Here is a 16,619-nt window from a genome sequence, read left to right on the forward strand (position 1 = left end):
CTATATTCTGCTCTAAATAAAGTTTGCTAACACCATAAAGCTCCATCTAAAAACAAAAAAGATCATATTTGGAGCGTCCCCTATCGATTCTCAGTCTTTGGGAAGAACCCATTAAGTGCTTATTTTGTAGACAACTGGCTAAAGCTGTGTAATGGGGTTAAATGATCTCTTCTGGATTCATTTGTACCAACATAATATTACATTTTAGGTCTTTGTCTGCATTTTGTGCAACATCTCAAAACTGTTATAGTATTGTTGTGGGGGGGAGAGTTATGTTTCAAATTGTGTAAGTTTAACGCAATATTTCCACCACAACTTAAAAAACAAGTTTGTAAATTTGTTAATGTATTATCTGCCGTGCAGTATGACAAGAGTGTATTCAGGTATTAGTCGACACTAAGCCTCCTGCAGAGAGGCTGGCTTCAACCTTTCAAGCATCTAACAGGATTCATCTTTTTTTCCCCACTAAGTGCACAGGTATGACACACATACAGTACAGGCTTACGCTGTAAATTTTTCATGACCAAGCACAACATAACCCAGTGATAGAAACCTTTGAACTGCCTTACTTTAAGATACGTGCACCATGCATGGAGGGTTTATCATACCCACAGACCCTGGTCACAAACTAGCCTTCGATCACTACGTACAGAACGGACTGCGTTAGTCCTCTCCAAGCAGAGTTTAGTTGCACAATAGCACAGGGCAACTCACAACCACACAGCATGTATTCCTTTTAAATTCTGTCATTTATTGTTGAATAAAAGTACAAGCCTGTCTGGGATCTTCACAGAACATAGCTAAATGATGGAATGTCTCGTTGACTGTCCCTTCCCTGGAAAAACCACAAAAAGCAAAAATACTTTACATTAAAAATATATAAAATAATAAATCTTAGGGCAAGACTTCCATTTGCTGGGCCCTGAGTACTTGCAGGGCCCTGGACACTTGCCCACGTTGCCCATGCAGTGATCTGCCTACGGTACCATGGACCAGCAACAAATCTTTTTGAAAGAGATTTTTTTAATTGCCCGATTCCCACTCAGGCAATCAAGGAGTTTCAAACGGCCGGTGTTATGAGTCCCCTTGTGATTCTCCTTTCATTAAAAAGATAATAAGATTGCATGTATAATTTAGGGAAGTGCTCATGTTATGAGCGTCCAGATTTATAGACCTAATCCACTCTCAGGACACACTGACGCACCGGAGCCAGACACACAGATGTTACCGTAAAGACTAGCCGAGCGAATAGTATTCAACACTCACACCTGCTGCACGTGAAAGCCAATTATGGATCTCAGTTTTTGTGAGGTCAGTTTTGTTTAACTGTATTATATACACATGCGCACACACACAAACACACACACAAACATAGGGGACAATGGGGGAGCACATACAGTCTCTGATGGATGAGAAGCTCACAGCTGGTGGAGGAGCATTGAAGGGGACCTGAGATGTGATCAAACAACTCATTCATCTTGCTCACACTCTCCAACTGACACGGCTCAAAGTCAAGATAACCTGAAGCTTCACTTTCACCTTTTTTACCTTCACTTCTAATGTTAATTGAAATAATAAAAAAAAAGGACAGCAAAAAATTTACTAAATGTATGATGCAATAATGAACTTACAAACTGCAATAAGCTTTTCTAAATTCATGTCTTGAGAATAATACCCATATTTTATACACTGAATATTATCCTACAAACGAGTTTGAGAGTCACATTAAGATTTGTTTTTGGGAGATTTCGAGATTAAAGTCATAAATGTACGAGAATAAAGTCATACATTAACAAGATTAAAGCCTTAAAATTTACGACGAGAAAGTCATACATTTTTTAGAATAAAGTCTTACATTAACAAGATTAAAGTCATTATTTTAGTCTATAGCTATATCAGAAGAGCAGCAGCAGCCGGTCTGAAAATGAGGACCGTGGAGCATCTTGTGAAGATATACTTTAGTATAGTTTTCACAAATAAGGAAATACTTCTTTTGGCACATCAGCATCACATTGTCATAAGAATCAGGACCCTGAAAAGATACTGTAATAAACTGGGGGTCCTCCAAAGAAAGGACCACACTGACTTGTAGTAAATTGTCTCTTTTGTGGCAGAGGAAATGGCTTCAAGGGCTCCCCTTTCATCATATTTGGCTTTCAGTTGGAAAGCTACTGTTCTGATAAGCTACAACCTCTCAGAATACTTTTCAGTAGAGGTTGTACTTTTTTTTAAATTATTTCATGTGATTTAGTGTTTTGGACAAAAAATTCTTTGTTACTTTATCTTTATTACAAAAAAGGGATATCAAATCAGCTGACACTGAAAGGTAAGACGTGATGTTCGCTTTAATGTGCAGAGAGTAAATTGTTAGGTTACGCTCACCTGAACAACATGAATGTATTCAATCTGATTAAGTGCAAACAGAGACTGACATGTTGGAAGCAATAAATCAACCGTCCCTATGCTTCATTGTTCGCTGCAGAGTCAGACTGTCATGCTTTTACTTCCCTGATGCTCAGAGGCAATAGAGACAGCTGCTGTAAATACAGAGAGGCCCTGAGAGAGAGAGAGAGAGAGAGAGAGACAGCGAACACATCTTACTCTGAGCACAGTCTGAGAGCACAGACTTCCAGGCAGAGACGATATATGGACTTTTAGAGACATTGTTCTTGAGGTCATTTAACTCCTAAAATATAGAGTCTCCTAAAATATAGACTATAGTGTTTCATCGAGCTGAAATCTTTTCAAGACCTGCTTCTACATAAACTGACCGGTATGGGATTTTTGGGACAGATATCAATATTAGGTATTAAAAAAAAAAAATCAGACAGCGATATATGGCCGATATCTTTCTAGATAAAGATATACACTTTAATATCTCAAATGCAGTTATCAAACACTTGACAAGACAAGATGGTCCCTCAACTGGAGAGTAACTGTGCATGTATGTGCATCACTGCTTAATAATGATTGATAATGCTTGTTATAATCCATATAGCACACTCTGCTGGTGACAGCAAACAGCTAGTGTAGTACAATGGTACTCAAATAAAACGCTATTTGACTGGTGAATAAATCTAGATTATCTAGTATATCCAGTCAAATATCGGCGTTCAAATCTGCCGATACCCATAATTACTGGAAATACTACCATATCGGCCGATATTAGCTGGTCAACAAAATCGGTCAGGCTATGTCGTGTATAATTCTTTAACTAAAATACAAGAATAGCTGAGAATACCTGAATAGCCGCCTTGTTTTGTAAGAGAACTGAGTCATTTAAGGACAATTTCTTCAGCGTTTTCACGACTGAACTTTGCATAATTTTCTGTGACTGACAACTTACCTGTCGAGTCACAGGAACTGTACTTTTCAAACGGTCCCTATGTGACAGTTCAGGTTAATTGAGAGAAATATTAGGAACATTTTAAAAAGCCATGTTTGTCTCAGGAGGCCCGCCATCTTTTTCCTCCACGTTGAGGTTAATTAAAAAGTCAGTGTACTTCTACGACGTCGATCGAAACAGTTGTAAAAAGTCTACTGAGGCTCTGCGGGAGCTGGAGTGAGAAAATGACATTACAGACAGCTTAAAAGAAAGTTAATAGCCTGAAAAATCAGGAGCATCTCTCTGCCTTATGTGAAGTGCAGACGTAAGATGGAACTCAACTTCTTCAGGGAAATTGTCAGCCAATTTCTTCGGAAATATATCTACCTTTTCTTCATCAATCCAATGGACACTTCCTGCCACTGCTGCTGGTGAAAGAGACCCATATAGTTTCATAACTGCGAAAATGTTTTTCTTATCAGTCAAGAACTTTTAAAACAGGCCGAGCTGAATGTTCCTGCCTGGTCTGATTGTCTCTGTGTTTCCTTAAAAAGCAATAACACAATATTTCTGTTGAGACAACCTCATGAACAGACTCGATTTACCTGTGCCCTTGTGGATACGGCATTACCAGTTTCATTATTAGATTTCATTATATTGTTACTCCCCTGATCCCCATGTTCCAGGAACAAACACTGCACCCTGTTGATTTGATCCTTTTCTAACAACAATGCCCTTTAATGTTAAATGAGAGATGAGGAAAAATAATCAAAATTAGATGATAACAATAACACCTGAGCACAAGGCTTAAAAAAACACATCAATGACTTATAGTGTGTCAGACAGGAAATGAAACTTGTATGCATAATGGTTATAGAGACACTATGCATCTTTCGATCTCAATCACTGCTTTCGGTCTTCAATTCAAACACATTTTATGCTATTTAAAAGTCAGCCTCGCTGTTTTTAGCATGTTTTTAAACTATTTTAGGCTTCAATTAGCTGCTCTCCCGTTTTAAAGCAACAGAACAACACTCCTGCCCTCCTTAGGGATCCTGAACATTCTCCCTCAAAGACAAACTCAGGGTGCAGTGAGCCTTAGCGTCAGCTCAGTCTGGATCTTAGCTACATACTCACTTGCATCCCCATTTATCACACATTTACTGGACTGCTGCATCAACACGGGGGTTTGGGGAATAGCCATGACTATGGCCACAAGCCTCCCCAGAGCTGAATTCCTCTGTAACTAAGTGTCCGGATAATAAATCAGCGCTGGGAAGTGACAACAGAACTCCCTCTTCAGGGAGACTGCAGCCAGTAAAGCCGAGACACAGAGAGAGCTGGCTACAGGGCCATTGTACCGCTGTATCTGCTCAGAAAGAGGCCTGTCAGATCTTTTTATATTTTGTTATTTATAGCCTGGCTCCAGACCAAAGGTGTCATATATCTTAGGTAAACAAGCAGCTTCATTTCGGCTGGTTTCCTTTTTTTTTTCTAGCTCTCATTATAATTGCAGTGTCTTTGTCTCCCTGTCAGCTGGGCAAACACGATTGTGTTTAAGCCTGGACTGTAAGCACAGGTACAGAGAGCTCATGCCACAAAGAAAGAACGTCAATAATGCTGATGTGACACTGAAAACTGAGCAGGGGTTACAGAAATGTGACCCCGTGTTTTGGAAAAAAAGGCTGATCAAAAAAGAGGGACCAAATGGAAAGGTAAAATGCTGCAGACAGAGCACTTGCTATGTTTCCAATCCATACCAACTAGTTGACGGATATGTGCAACATTTCAAAATCTGGCTTCTTATTCACATGACAACAGAAGTGAAGCAGAACTTTTGATGCATCATCATCTTTTTCATTTGGTGAACATGTCAGACAGCATCAATGTTCCTACTTACTCATCTAGCAGACAGGGAGCACCAACAGAAATGAGTCTTACTTCTTTGACACCTTGAGAATAGAGTTTCAATTTCCTTTCTTTCCCAGAGATTAATAAAACCACACATAAATGCACACAGCAGAGGCATGAATCGAACACATCCACATCCCTGGGACTGCATCCTCGTGCAGTTAAAAAAGGAGAGTCAAAATTCCAGGCTGCAGGGGCACAGCGGTGCTCTGACTCCAGAGCCATCATACATTATTCACAGATGAAGGGGGCAAACCTCAAAGGCCAGCTAATACAGACCGGCCTGAACTGAAGGAGAGTGTAAAACATAAAATAGCTCTACAGGGCAGCATGATGCCGGTGAAGGCTGAATATTGATGAGGCGGAAATATGCAGATAAGACGTTTAGATCAGCCCGGGTCACAGTGCTGGTCTGTTGGTTACCAGCGACACTTTACAATGCTAAAATAAAAACACCTAACTCAAGATTCTGACCTATAGACAGACGAGAAAGCATCCCTCATTTTGAACTCTGAAATGAGTTAGTGCTACATAAATGTGAGCTTCCTGCTTTTTTTTTTTTCTTCGGTTCTTGTAAAACACTCATTTTGCCCACAATGTGCAAAACCAACAAAAATAAAAAAAAATCTCCCTCTGTCTTTCTTCTGTCGTCTTTTTTGCAATCTCACGTGGAACTTTCACAAATTCAGAGACTCAATGGTAAATTATCAAAATAGAATAAAAACAGCCAGCCAGTGTTGAAATGATCGATAATTGCTTCCTTACTCTTTAAAGCTCCTGGTGGAGGTTTTAACTTTTTAAAAAACAGAGTGAAAGTAACACTGATGTCTCTACATGACCTTCAAAAGTAAAAACAAGACCATCACCGGCAAAAGTGACAATCGTATCAAAGGGTTAAAATTCTGGTATTGAGATGACAACCCATACTGTCAGAGATGAGAGACTAGACAGATTTTCAGATATGTCAAACTAGCATTTGTAAGATGTAAGATATTTAACAGAAACAGAGAAGCCGCTAGAAGCAGCCGTTATTTTTCTTTTTTGCTTGATCAATGACTCAAACAATCAGAACATTATCATAATTGTTGCTGTAATAATTGCCCGATGATAAATGAAACGACTAATTAATTTGACACTAGCATGAAGAGATAGAGCATTAATTTACTCTCGACAGTGACACATTATCTCAGAGACACACAGACTGACAAAAAAAAAAAAAGCCTGCAGCCATGCACACACAAGAGCAGGCAGAGTCGCTCTCCTTCCACCCACCCATACAGTCCTACACACACACACACACACACACACACGCGCACACACAGTGACTCCACGTTGACCCGCAGCCACACAGAGCTGTACATAAGCCATCTCAGCCTTTGCGTGGCACAGTAACAACATATGACAGAACCCAGATGGCATCCTGCAGGCTACAATCATCAAGTTTGGGGAAAGAGGACAAAAGGCAGGGACTCCAACTAGACACAGACACACACACACACACACACACACACACACACACACACACACACACACACACACACACACACACACACACACACACACACACACACACACACACACACACACACACACACACACACACACACACACACACACACACACACACACACACACACACACACACACACACACACACACACACACACACACACACACACACACACACACACACACACACACACACACACACACACACACACACACACACACACACACACACACCTGTGTTTAACAGAAACCGGTTTTCCATTTTCATTTCTGTCACCTTCTCTTGGTCTCTTCACACTTTTCTGAAGCGTCAAATAAATCATCTGAGCGGAGATGAGCGGTCAGAGTTTGATTGAATGTAAGTGTCGGTGATATTATGCAAAGCAGGATTTAATCCAGTTAGGACGCCGCTCCACATGACTCTGAATTACCCTTTCATTTACCTTTTAGAAGTGTCAAAGCCTGGGAGAGAGATATAGGTGAATATATTATGGTAATGTCCGTCCGAGGCAACGCGAGCTAAGTCACTCTTTTTTTTTTTTACACAGATTTTGCTGTGAGATGGTGATTTACTGCAAAAGGTAGAGGCATGATGTGAAGCTTTAGTTGCTGAGGCTCTGTTCTGCTGCACCACTGAACAGAGAAAAACAAGTCGTGAGGTGTGTGATATTATATAATTCACTCTAAATCCGTTATTTTTAGAAAACCTGACGGATCAATTCTGTGCTGAAAGATCATCAGTTATCATCAGTTTATCTCCATGGACACACTCAGAGATCACTAGAGACAGCACGGCATCACCACCACAGTATTTAATCAAAGGCTCCCATTAGCAAAAATGTCAAAACAAATCTTATGAAAACAAAAACAAATGTATTATTGCTTTTTTTTTAAACAGTCTAATATATGAATGGGGAGGAATAGTAAAGTAATTTAGGAGGAAAGTTCGTATTTACTTTCTTGCCAATACTTAGATAAATGATACCTTTATGTCTTCATATTCATATCCGTCCATTAATTGTGACGCTAAAATTAGCAATCAGTTAGCTTAGCTTAGCCCAGAGGTTTGGAGCTAGGGAAAGAACTAGCCTAGTTTTTTCCGATGTTAAAATAAATACAGAAGCACCACTTAAAATAACATCTTTTCCTTTTGTTTTCTTTCAATATACAAAAAAATGAAATGTTAACGTTTTTTTAAAGTGTGTTATGAAGTGGGATTTAGGCCTGGATTATTATTTGTTCCCCACATTAGTGTCTTTGTTTTTGCGTTTGTTAAACTAATACTTTATCAAGTGCTATTGTTGGAGGCCGCAGTAGTACAGTGTTTCGGGACTTAAGATGGGAACCAGAGGGTCACCACCAGTTTAAGTCTAAGTATGAACCAAATTATGGAATTTGGGACCGGTTGCTGAAGAGGTGTTTGTTCACGTGCAGGGCTCTGCCAAGGCGCCCTCGAGCAAGGCGCCAAACCCCAAGTGCTCTTCCGAGTGCAGCCCCCTCACTCTGACATCTCTTCATTATTGTATGTCCAGAGATTCCTCTTCATATGTGAGTTCATGTGTCTTCTAAAAAAAGATGATTTATAACCTTTCAGAAGTGTCCGGGTAAGTTTCATTATTAGGTCTTTAAATAATCAAAGACACCATCTCCTGACAGTAGAATTAGCTAGAAGTAGCTTAATATTTAAAAGGTCTGATAAGAGAATGGACTCAACCTCGGATTAGATGTTACATCTTTTCTTCCCACATCATTCGACTTGTATGAGCTCTTATCTGGTTGATCTCATGTCAAGTTAAAGCATCTGTTGCTGTCACTTCCTCAAGACATAACAACAGACTGACATGTGCCAGCTTGAATCTATGACTTTTTTTTTTTTTTTTTTTTAAATCTTTCTCTGTCGTTTAGTCTTGGAGTCTGTGTGACCTTTGTATATGCATGTGTGAGAGAAAGAGGGAGCTTTTGTTTTGAAAAATTGATTTGTTTTAAAGCCAATTTTCAGACTCAAATAAAGCCAAATTAAAGAGTCTATTAATTCAAAAAAAAAAAATACCATAGAACATTTTAATTTGATGCCTATGAGGAATTAAATTGTTTTTGTATTTCCCTTTCAGTAAAGTTCCAGAATAAAACAACTTTTCTAATTATTTTTTGGTAAGATAATATTTCTATTCAGCACAGAATATTGCAGGCTACAGCAAAGTACTCGGTCACAAATCATTTCTCAAAATTTAAAAAGGTGCCTTAATCAGAAAAAATGTGAAACCCATCTTAAAATGGAATAGACAACTCACAAACCCTGCGTGACCTAACATTTAATACAAATGCATAACGACAGCCAGTCGTCCTCTGAATGACCAGAAGTCATTGGCTAGCGCCCACTCCATTAGAGAGCACACATAGCCTTGAGAGGCTGAATAGAACAGCATAGGTTGTTTCTTGAACCTCAAATGTAGTCTTAAATCACATAATCTGTCACAAGCTATTCATCACCCAGGGTTTTTTTTCCGATTTCTTTTTTTTTTTCTCTCTCCATCTGAGGCTAACAGAGAACAATGCAGTGTGCACCTTCTGACCACTCTCAACAGGAACATGAGTGGAGAACAGAACCGGAGAGCAAAGCAAACTGTTAAGCGACAACTGGATTAATGTTTGTGTGGGTTTCTGAGGGGGGGAAATCTCATATTGTGGCAAACAAATGAAAACATCAAAGCCCTAGAGGGAGGATGAGGTGTAATTACTGTCAAATGTTCTGATTTTCTAGGCCATCAGAAATGACAAACGACACGGCTAATGTTTTAGCTTTCACAAACGGTGTTTGTTCCAGGTTTGTGACAAACTGATTTAAGCTTCGCTGCAGACGGCCTAAGCTTAAAAAGGATTCCAGTTATGCAACATATAATAATATATCAGAATAGCGTCAGAAAAGACTTTCTTAAATGTTACTGCAGACAACACTGACCAACAACATCTTTTTTTTTTCCAGGTACTTGCACCTTTGCATGGACTGTGTTTGTATCCAGAAGTGTTCCCACTGCACGCCCACATATCACAGAGCGGCCTCAGATCAGCAGCAGGGTTATTTTTTTTAGTGCAGACATTATGATGTGCAGTAGGTGGGCCATGTGGGCCTGTGTGACATGATGCATTTTACAGTGGGCCTGCTTCTATCGCAGAGCTCTTATGCCCTACCTGGGTCGTGATTACATAACCGCTTAACTGAAATGTTGTTCAGGACACATTCAGCCTCCCCAGCTCTCCACATCAACCTTTTTTTCCCCCCTCTCTCACACAGACGGGGCCTTTTCACCCACACATACACTAAACACATGTCACTGCCTAACAGTTACAAAAGACACAAACCATGTGTTCAGAGGCTTGTTGAAGCATATTACCTGGAATGATGAGCAGTACTATATTTGTCTTCTTTACTCTAAAACGTATAGACCCTGATCCACATACAGTACAGTGGGCATGGAGAGAGCTTTTTTTTTTATTTACTATTTATGACTCATGCAAATAAGAAAATGCCAGGGGAGCTGTCTGTTTGTGCAAAATTTGGAGTTAAACTGGTCTACAAAAATATAAATACAGTTAACCTAAACCTACAATTTACTCAGGGATTTCTGCATTACAACTTATCTTTCCAGGAACAGCATCCCTGTTCCTTTGGATAATCCACAGACTATAAAAAGTTGTCATCTGAACCACTTTCTACAAACAGTCCCTCGAATCACCATGTTTATCAGATTTTCCAGGCTTTCATCCTGGAAAAGGGACATAATGTCCAAAAAGAAAACGCTATTACAATTAAATTTCTCCTTCTTGTACATTAGTGGAGGCGAAGGTCCTGGAGGGCAGAGAGAACAATCACATCTCCATTATGTTGCCAATATCTAGATGAGAATATTAATATCATCCTCATGATTGTCATAATTAATCTTGCTAATATTAGCTTTCGGTCGGTTACTTTCGTTGCCCTAATGATGTAGCCAGCCAATCAGGAGAGTCATCAACAAGTCGCTGTCTGCAGCTAATTCACAATCGCACCAGAGCCTGTTGTTTCCACACTTCTGCGCTGAGTAGAGAAATAAGACACAAAGTTTTTTAAGTCAATTCAACTCTCCCAGTATTTATGCTAAGCTAAGCAAACCACTTCCTGTTTGTAAAGTCATATTTAACACACAAGTACTAGAGTGGTTATCAAAGTGGTCACCTGACTCTCAGCTTGTCTTCTAAACTCAATCAATCAATCAAACATGTATTCATTCTAGAAAGGACATTAAGGACATTCATTTCCAATGCCGTCAAGATTACAAGCACAGTAAAACAAGCAAAAACAACAACCACACATAAAACCAATTACAAAAAAACACTGAGATCCATTACAAACAGTTACAATTAGAAATCCAATTCTTAAACTCTGCAAGAGAGGGAAGAGCTCTAATCTTTAGAGTTTGCTGGAGGGCGTGCCATGAAAATTGGGGCATCAGAAGAAAATGCAGTTTCAACTGAGTTCAGCAAAAGCTCGAGGGACTTTAAGAGCGAGCCAACCAGAAGAAGGGGTCATGTAGGTGCCCGATTTCCACCCCAACAGGTCTCTCAAACAAACAGCACTTACAACACAAAGATTGTCCAAGCTGGGTAAACCAACTCTTACAGTTTACATTTATCATTGATTAGTGTTACTGTAGAACACGCTGTCTGGTGGATGACACAATTTTACGACCTAAACTCTCATGATGCTGAAAATGTAGGTTGTTTTCCAGTACATTTTTTGTATAATATTGTATGATGGGTAAGGGCCAATATTTATACATAACAAAAGAAGATAGAAATGTATTTATATCAACATTTTTTCAGTTTGACTTTGTTATTTCCGCCTTAGAGATCCCCAAGTATCTTCCAAGTATAAGTATATAGTATCAAGTCACCTCTGTGGGCTCCTGGCCGAGAGGAAGATAGACTTTGTCACAGATCCTAAGTAAGGAAACATTGAATGAAACGATTGTAACTTGAGAAAAACAGAACAGCTGGTATCCACAGAGGAAAAACTCGATCCGTTAGGCTATTTTCTACTTCCCCTCTAAGTGAGGATTCTATATTTGCAAAAATTATTATATCATCGTGCACTCTTGGATTTCTATTTATGCTCTGAGGAGATGATCGCTCAAAATCCACCCTCCTGCCCCCCCCCCCCCCCCCCCCCCCGCCTCTCTCCAGCTCCCTCTCTCTTTCTGTGCCCTCCAATTACAGTCATTAATGGTTCATCCCAAGGAGATAAGCCAGGGTGGCCAATCATATCCAGGGCTAAGTGAGTTGTGAAGTGAGTAGGAAATGAAATGCGTGAGTTGAATAAAAAAATAAAAAATAAAAAAAGGCAGTGAACTGCTGCACAGTATAAACAAATGAAGGGCTGATGAGATTGGAGTCACAGCCTTATGAGAGGAGAGAGTACTGTGGAAAGAGTCGGGCTGTCAAGAGAGCGAAGAGAGACAGAGGGTTCAGGTGGAAAGAAGAGGTGAGAAAGATGGCGAGTGGGTGAAACAGAAGAGGAAATATCTCATGGGAGGTGTGAGAGGGGAAGGAAGTGAGATAATAATTACTGTGAAAAACATATAGCCGGATGGATGTTGTGTTTCAGAGCTAATAGAAGTCATGACTGGGAAAACCCCAGAACTCTCGGTTCAGAAGTGTAAATATGATGGGACGCTGGTGACGCAGTGGTTAGTGCGCGCGCCCCATGTATGGAGGCTGTAGTCTTCCAAGCGGGCAGCCCGGGTTCGAATCCAGCCTGTGGCTCCTTTCCTGCATGTCATTTCCCTCTCTCTTTCTCTCCCTGATTTCCGATTCTAGATGTGTACATATGATGTACACAAACAGGAAGCGTTAGTAAAGATACTAGTTTAGCCTTCAAATGAATGTGTAATAATCAGAAGGTTTTCAAGAATAGATTTTTAAAAAAAAAGGGTAATGGATGGCATTGTGAGGTGGTTCCTCATCATAGAAACAGAAAAGCTACATAATTGGCGGCTGTGGCTTAGTGGTAGAGTAAGCTCATTCTCAACCGGGTGTTGGGGGGGGTTTGAAACCCAGCTCCTGCAGTCACATGTAAAAGTGCCCTTGAGCGAGACACCGAAGCCCGAGTTTCTCCCCCTGCTTCACCAGCGGCGTGGGAAAGGAACAGTACTGATGGACAGTTGGGTACTTTGCATACAGCAGCAGCCTCTGCCATCAGTGTGTGAATGTGTGAAATGTAGTGATTCTTCAGCAGATTATTGAAGAGCTGAACAAGTCCATTTACCGTTTACCGACTGATGAACTTGTTGGCTAAATGTTGGTTTTCTCTGCAGACAATACACAGATCTTTGCATTTCTAAATAAAGATGTTCACTATAATTCATCCTGCCTTCAAGCGCTCTTTTGAGGGCATCAATTTCCACCACAGAACCATCATGGATGTAAGTATTTTTTAGTGGCACTATCATTCATTACCTCATCTTTGTTTAAGTGTTCTTATTAGTCAGCACGCACAGAACTCTTACTCTAAAACTGAGCCACAGAAATGGATGGCGGCCTTTATCAAACCACTTGAACGGTTGTTTTTTTAGGTCTTAGGGAGTACCAATATATTTGTGAATTTTTTTAAGCTTTTTGGAAAATTAAGACGGGGTTGTGCAAGATATGTAAAGTTGTCTCAAACGTCCTTTAACTGCAGTACGGGTTGAAGTGAAATACCTAGATCATGATGCAGGTAACATTTTATGCTTTCTTGGGGCTGCCTGCAAGTTGAGATACAATAAAACGAGTGATTTTTGAGTTGAGTTTGACTCACATTTCTTGTATGCAAACTCAGGACGTCAAGAGAATATTCACTCTTACCGTCTTTTTGCTAGTTTGTATCTAATCTCAGCAAACGCTGTAGTAGTGACACCAATCTACTTTAACCTAGATTTGAAACAACGTCCTTTTATATCAATTTTAAGCATCTATGAGTCATTTCTGAGAAAGACTACATTTCCCAGTATCTGTGACTAAATTGAACGATTTGCAAATATTGACCCAGGTTTGATAAAAAAGAAGATTAATTTAACCAGAAGGTTTGATCCAGGAGAATACATGGAAAGATGGCAGCTGATTGTTACAGCGTGATCATTTTTTCATGATAAACTATTTTTTTTAAAAAAAGGTGGAGTATGAATGTGACGTGTTTTTTTCTTCTGATGAACAGCCAAAACTAAAATACATCAGGATGAAGAGTTCCCTCCCCTCACCAGAGCCATTACTCTGCACATTCCTCTCTTATTACTGTGCGCATGACTTACCAAATAGCTGGCGGTGGAATATAAACTTCCCGGCTAGCAGGCCACAGATGATGGCGAGGATCCAGCACACTACTTTCAGGATGTTCCATCCGAGGCCGGGGTACTTGTTGAACAGGAAGGAGAAGCAGTTGCCAACTACAATCATGTGGGCCTCTGTCTGACTGTGAGAGATGGGGTCCTCCGCGAAGATGAGGAAGTTGAAGAAGGTGACGAGGTAGGCCACGATGAGACGCGACCACGGGTGCTGGAAATAGTACCGAAAACATGTATGTATTTCCATCCTGCTGAGCCCCCCGGCCACACGACACCTGGGAGTCAGAGAGGGAGAGAGAGAGAGAGAGAGAGAGAGAGAGAGAGAGAGAGAGAGAGTCAAAGTGCTTCCTTCAGTCAGATTACATTACTCGCATATCAGCAGGGCAGATTAGAGTAAAAGCTTCCCTCATGCTGAGATTAGTGATAGGAATATAACTGAGGTTTGGTAACGGCTGGGATTATGCTAAATTCAGACAACTGGGATCATTCAGCGGCAGTGCCAGAAATACACCTACAGAGATATCAAAGCTCTGAGACGCTAAGATCATCACGGAAGCATGACGAGAGAGGTCTTGATGTGTCCTGTTAGTGACGCCAAACAAATCAAACAACATCTGCAAGAAAGAGGTCAAACTGGAGAAGAATTAAGGTAGAGCGTGGCTCACTAAGCCTTATCAAGAAGCAGCTCTTCAAAAGACAGATGTTTAAGCTTCCTGGACTTAGTTCTTCATCAGTGTGTGAAACAAGCTGAGTTGTCTAAATAAGTGACAATAATACACCTACAAAGAGACATGTAAGCCCTAAAATGGCTTTTCCCATCAGCTCTTAGATAACCACACAAACACGGCAAGAGAGGGCTTGATCTGTGTTGTAACAGCACAAAAAAAAATTATATCTGCAAGAAAACATGCAAAACTAGAGGAGAGTTTAGGTGTAACTGTGCAAAAAAAAAAATGGAACAAGAAGCTGCTCTCCAAAATACTCAAGTTTAAGCTTTAAAGATTCGTCTTCAGTCAGTGAAACTAGCTGATGTGTTGTTGTCGTACCTTGATAAGTGCTGACTATTCAAAGTCTTTTCGTCTCAGCCTCTCTGTCCTGTGCTCCCCGCTCAGAAATGTGGCAGCGTTCCGTTGACACTTTGCCTGGAAACACCTGAAAAGCAGCGCTTGAGTAACTTCCCGACAGACCGCCCCTCTGTCTTTAAAAAAAAAGAAAAAAAGAAAACCCAGACTAGATTCATTCATCCATGAGCTCCACTCAGCCTGAACTCCTTTGCTGTAACTGTTCTGACTTTGCTGGATTGAACTTCCCAAACCAGTTCCCCAATGTGACACAGTTTCCTAAAATAACCCCTCAGTGGGAAATTAGACTCAGGAATAGAGCGGCCACAGTCGAACACCCACATGGGTGTTGAATTTCACCAGCATCGTCGTGTTTGCTTATCATTATTTTCCACCTTGACTGATGCTAAGCTAGTGATGGTGCCATTATTAAAAAGGGTATTATTAGAGGTAAAATGCAGGATTAGCTGCATGTCTTTGTTCCTTTCTAACCAGTCAGTCTTGCTGAATGACAGGGGACCTTGCCCCCAATTTGTGCAGGTGCTGCAATCCCAGTGACTCCCATAGCCAGAACATAAAAACACTAGTCTCATATATACAGCGTGGAACATGCAAGTGGACTGTATTATGATTCAAGTGAATTGAACACTACTTGAATCTACATAATCTGCCATCCTGGTATTTGGACACACTCAATGTCTAGCCTCTAATATCAAAACTATACCACAATGGTCAGTAAGAACAGTCGTTTGAGTAATACATTGCATGGCCCTACTAGTTTCAGCTTCTGAATGGACCACCATGATAAGAGCAGCGTGTGACCCCCCACACACACACATCCCCCCACCCTAATGTCACGACAGTTGTGACGCCAAATGTCACAGCAACCGACCCCACGCATCTCGGAGATAACACAACATGCTTGACTGGAACTATCCGATTACACAACTTAAAATGTCGATGCACCCTAGTGATATCTGGGACGGCTGAGAGTCGCGCACGACCTACCTGGCTGCACCTCGGTATTATTTTGTGAAACAGCACCCATCAACGCACCTGCTCCACGCCGTTTCTCTTCCTCCTCCTCCTCCTCCTCCTCCTCCTCTCAGTCGACAGCCAGGACGAGCAGCCCCGCTCCTGCACGGCTCTCCTGCCACATCAAGTCGACAGCGGCGCTCTATTCATCCCGAACAAGAGATGATACCGGAGGATTGTGGAGGAATTATCCATGCGACCTGTTGTTGACACACAACAGAGGCACCCCCAAATCCTCTGCCATTGTGCTGGAGCGTCCATGCGCCGGGTGGACTAGGTCAGCCGGGCGGTGCTTCGTCAGCGGGTTCCCGCCGGAGGGACAGTGTAGTTTCTGGGCTGTGGACGGGACACTGATGCTGCTGCTGCTGCTGCTGCTGCTGCTGCTGCTGGAGGAGAGCTGATGGAGTTGGATGAGTCCACACA

General features: G+C 41.0%; 1 protein-coding gene across 3 annotated transcripts in view; it reads right to left on the reverse strand.

The window, feature by feature from the left end:
* Nucleotides 1-16,357, reverse strand: part of tmem117 (transmembrane protein 117) — a 48,684-nt gene extending 32,327 nt beyond the window's left edge. Inside the window, exons 1-2 of one of the 3 annotated variants that reach the window (XM_065957026.1) lie at nt 16,218-16,357; nt 14,068-14,375 (exon numbers count right to left, since the gene is read on the reverse strand). In XM_065957026.1, coding sequence (XP_065813098.1) covers nt 14,068-14,347 — 280 coding nt within the window. In that variant the 5' untranslated portion in view covers nt 14,348-14,375; nt 16,218-16,357. Of the gene's footprint in view, nt 1-14,067; nt 14,376-15,146; nt 15,554-16,169 lie in introns of those variants that run through there. The other 2 variants (XM_065957027.1, XM_020645906.3) reach the window with 2 other exon arrangements.
* Between the last annotated feature and the right edge of the window lie 262 nt (nt 16,358-16,619).

The sequence above is a fragment of the Labrus bergylta genome, chromosome 7, assembly GCF_963930695.1.
Source record: "Labrus bergylta chromosome 7, fLabBer1.1, whole genome shotgun sequence".
In the NCBI taxonomy this organism is placed as follows: domain Eukaryota; kingdom Metazoa; phylum Chordata; class Actinopteri; order Labriformes; family Labridae; genus Labrus; species Labrus bergylta.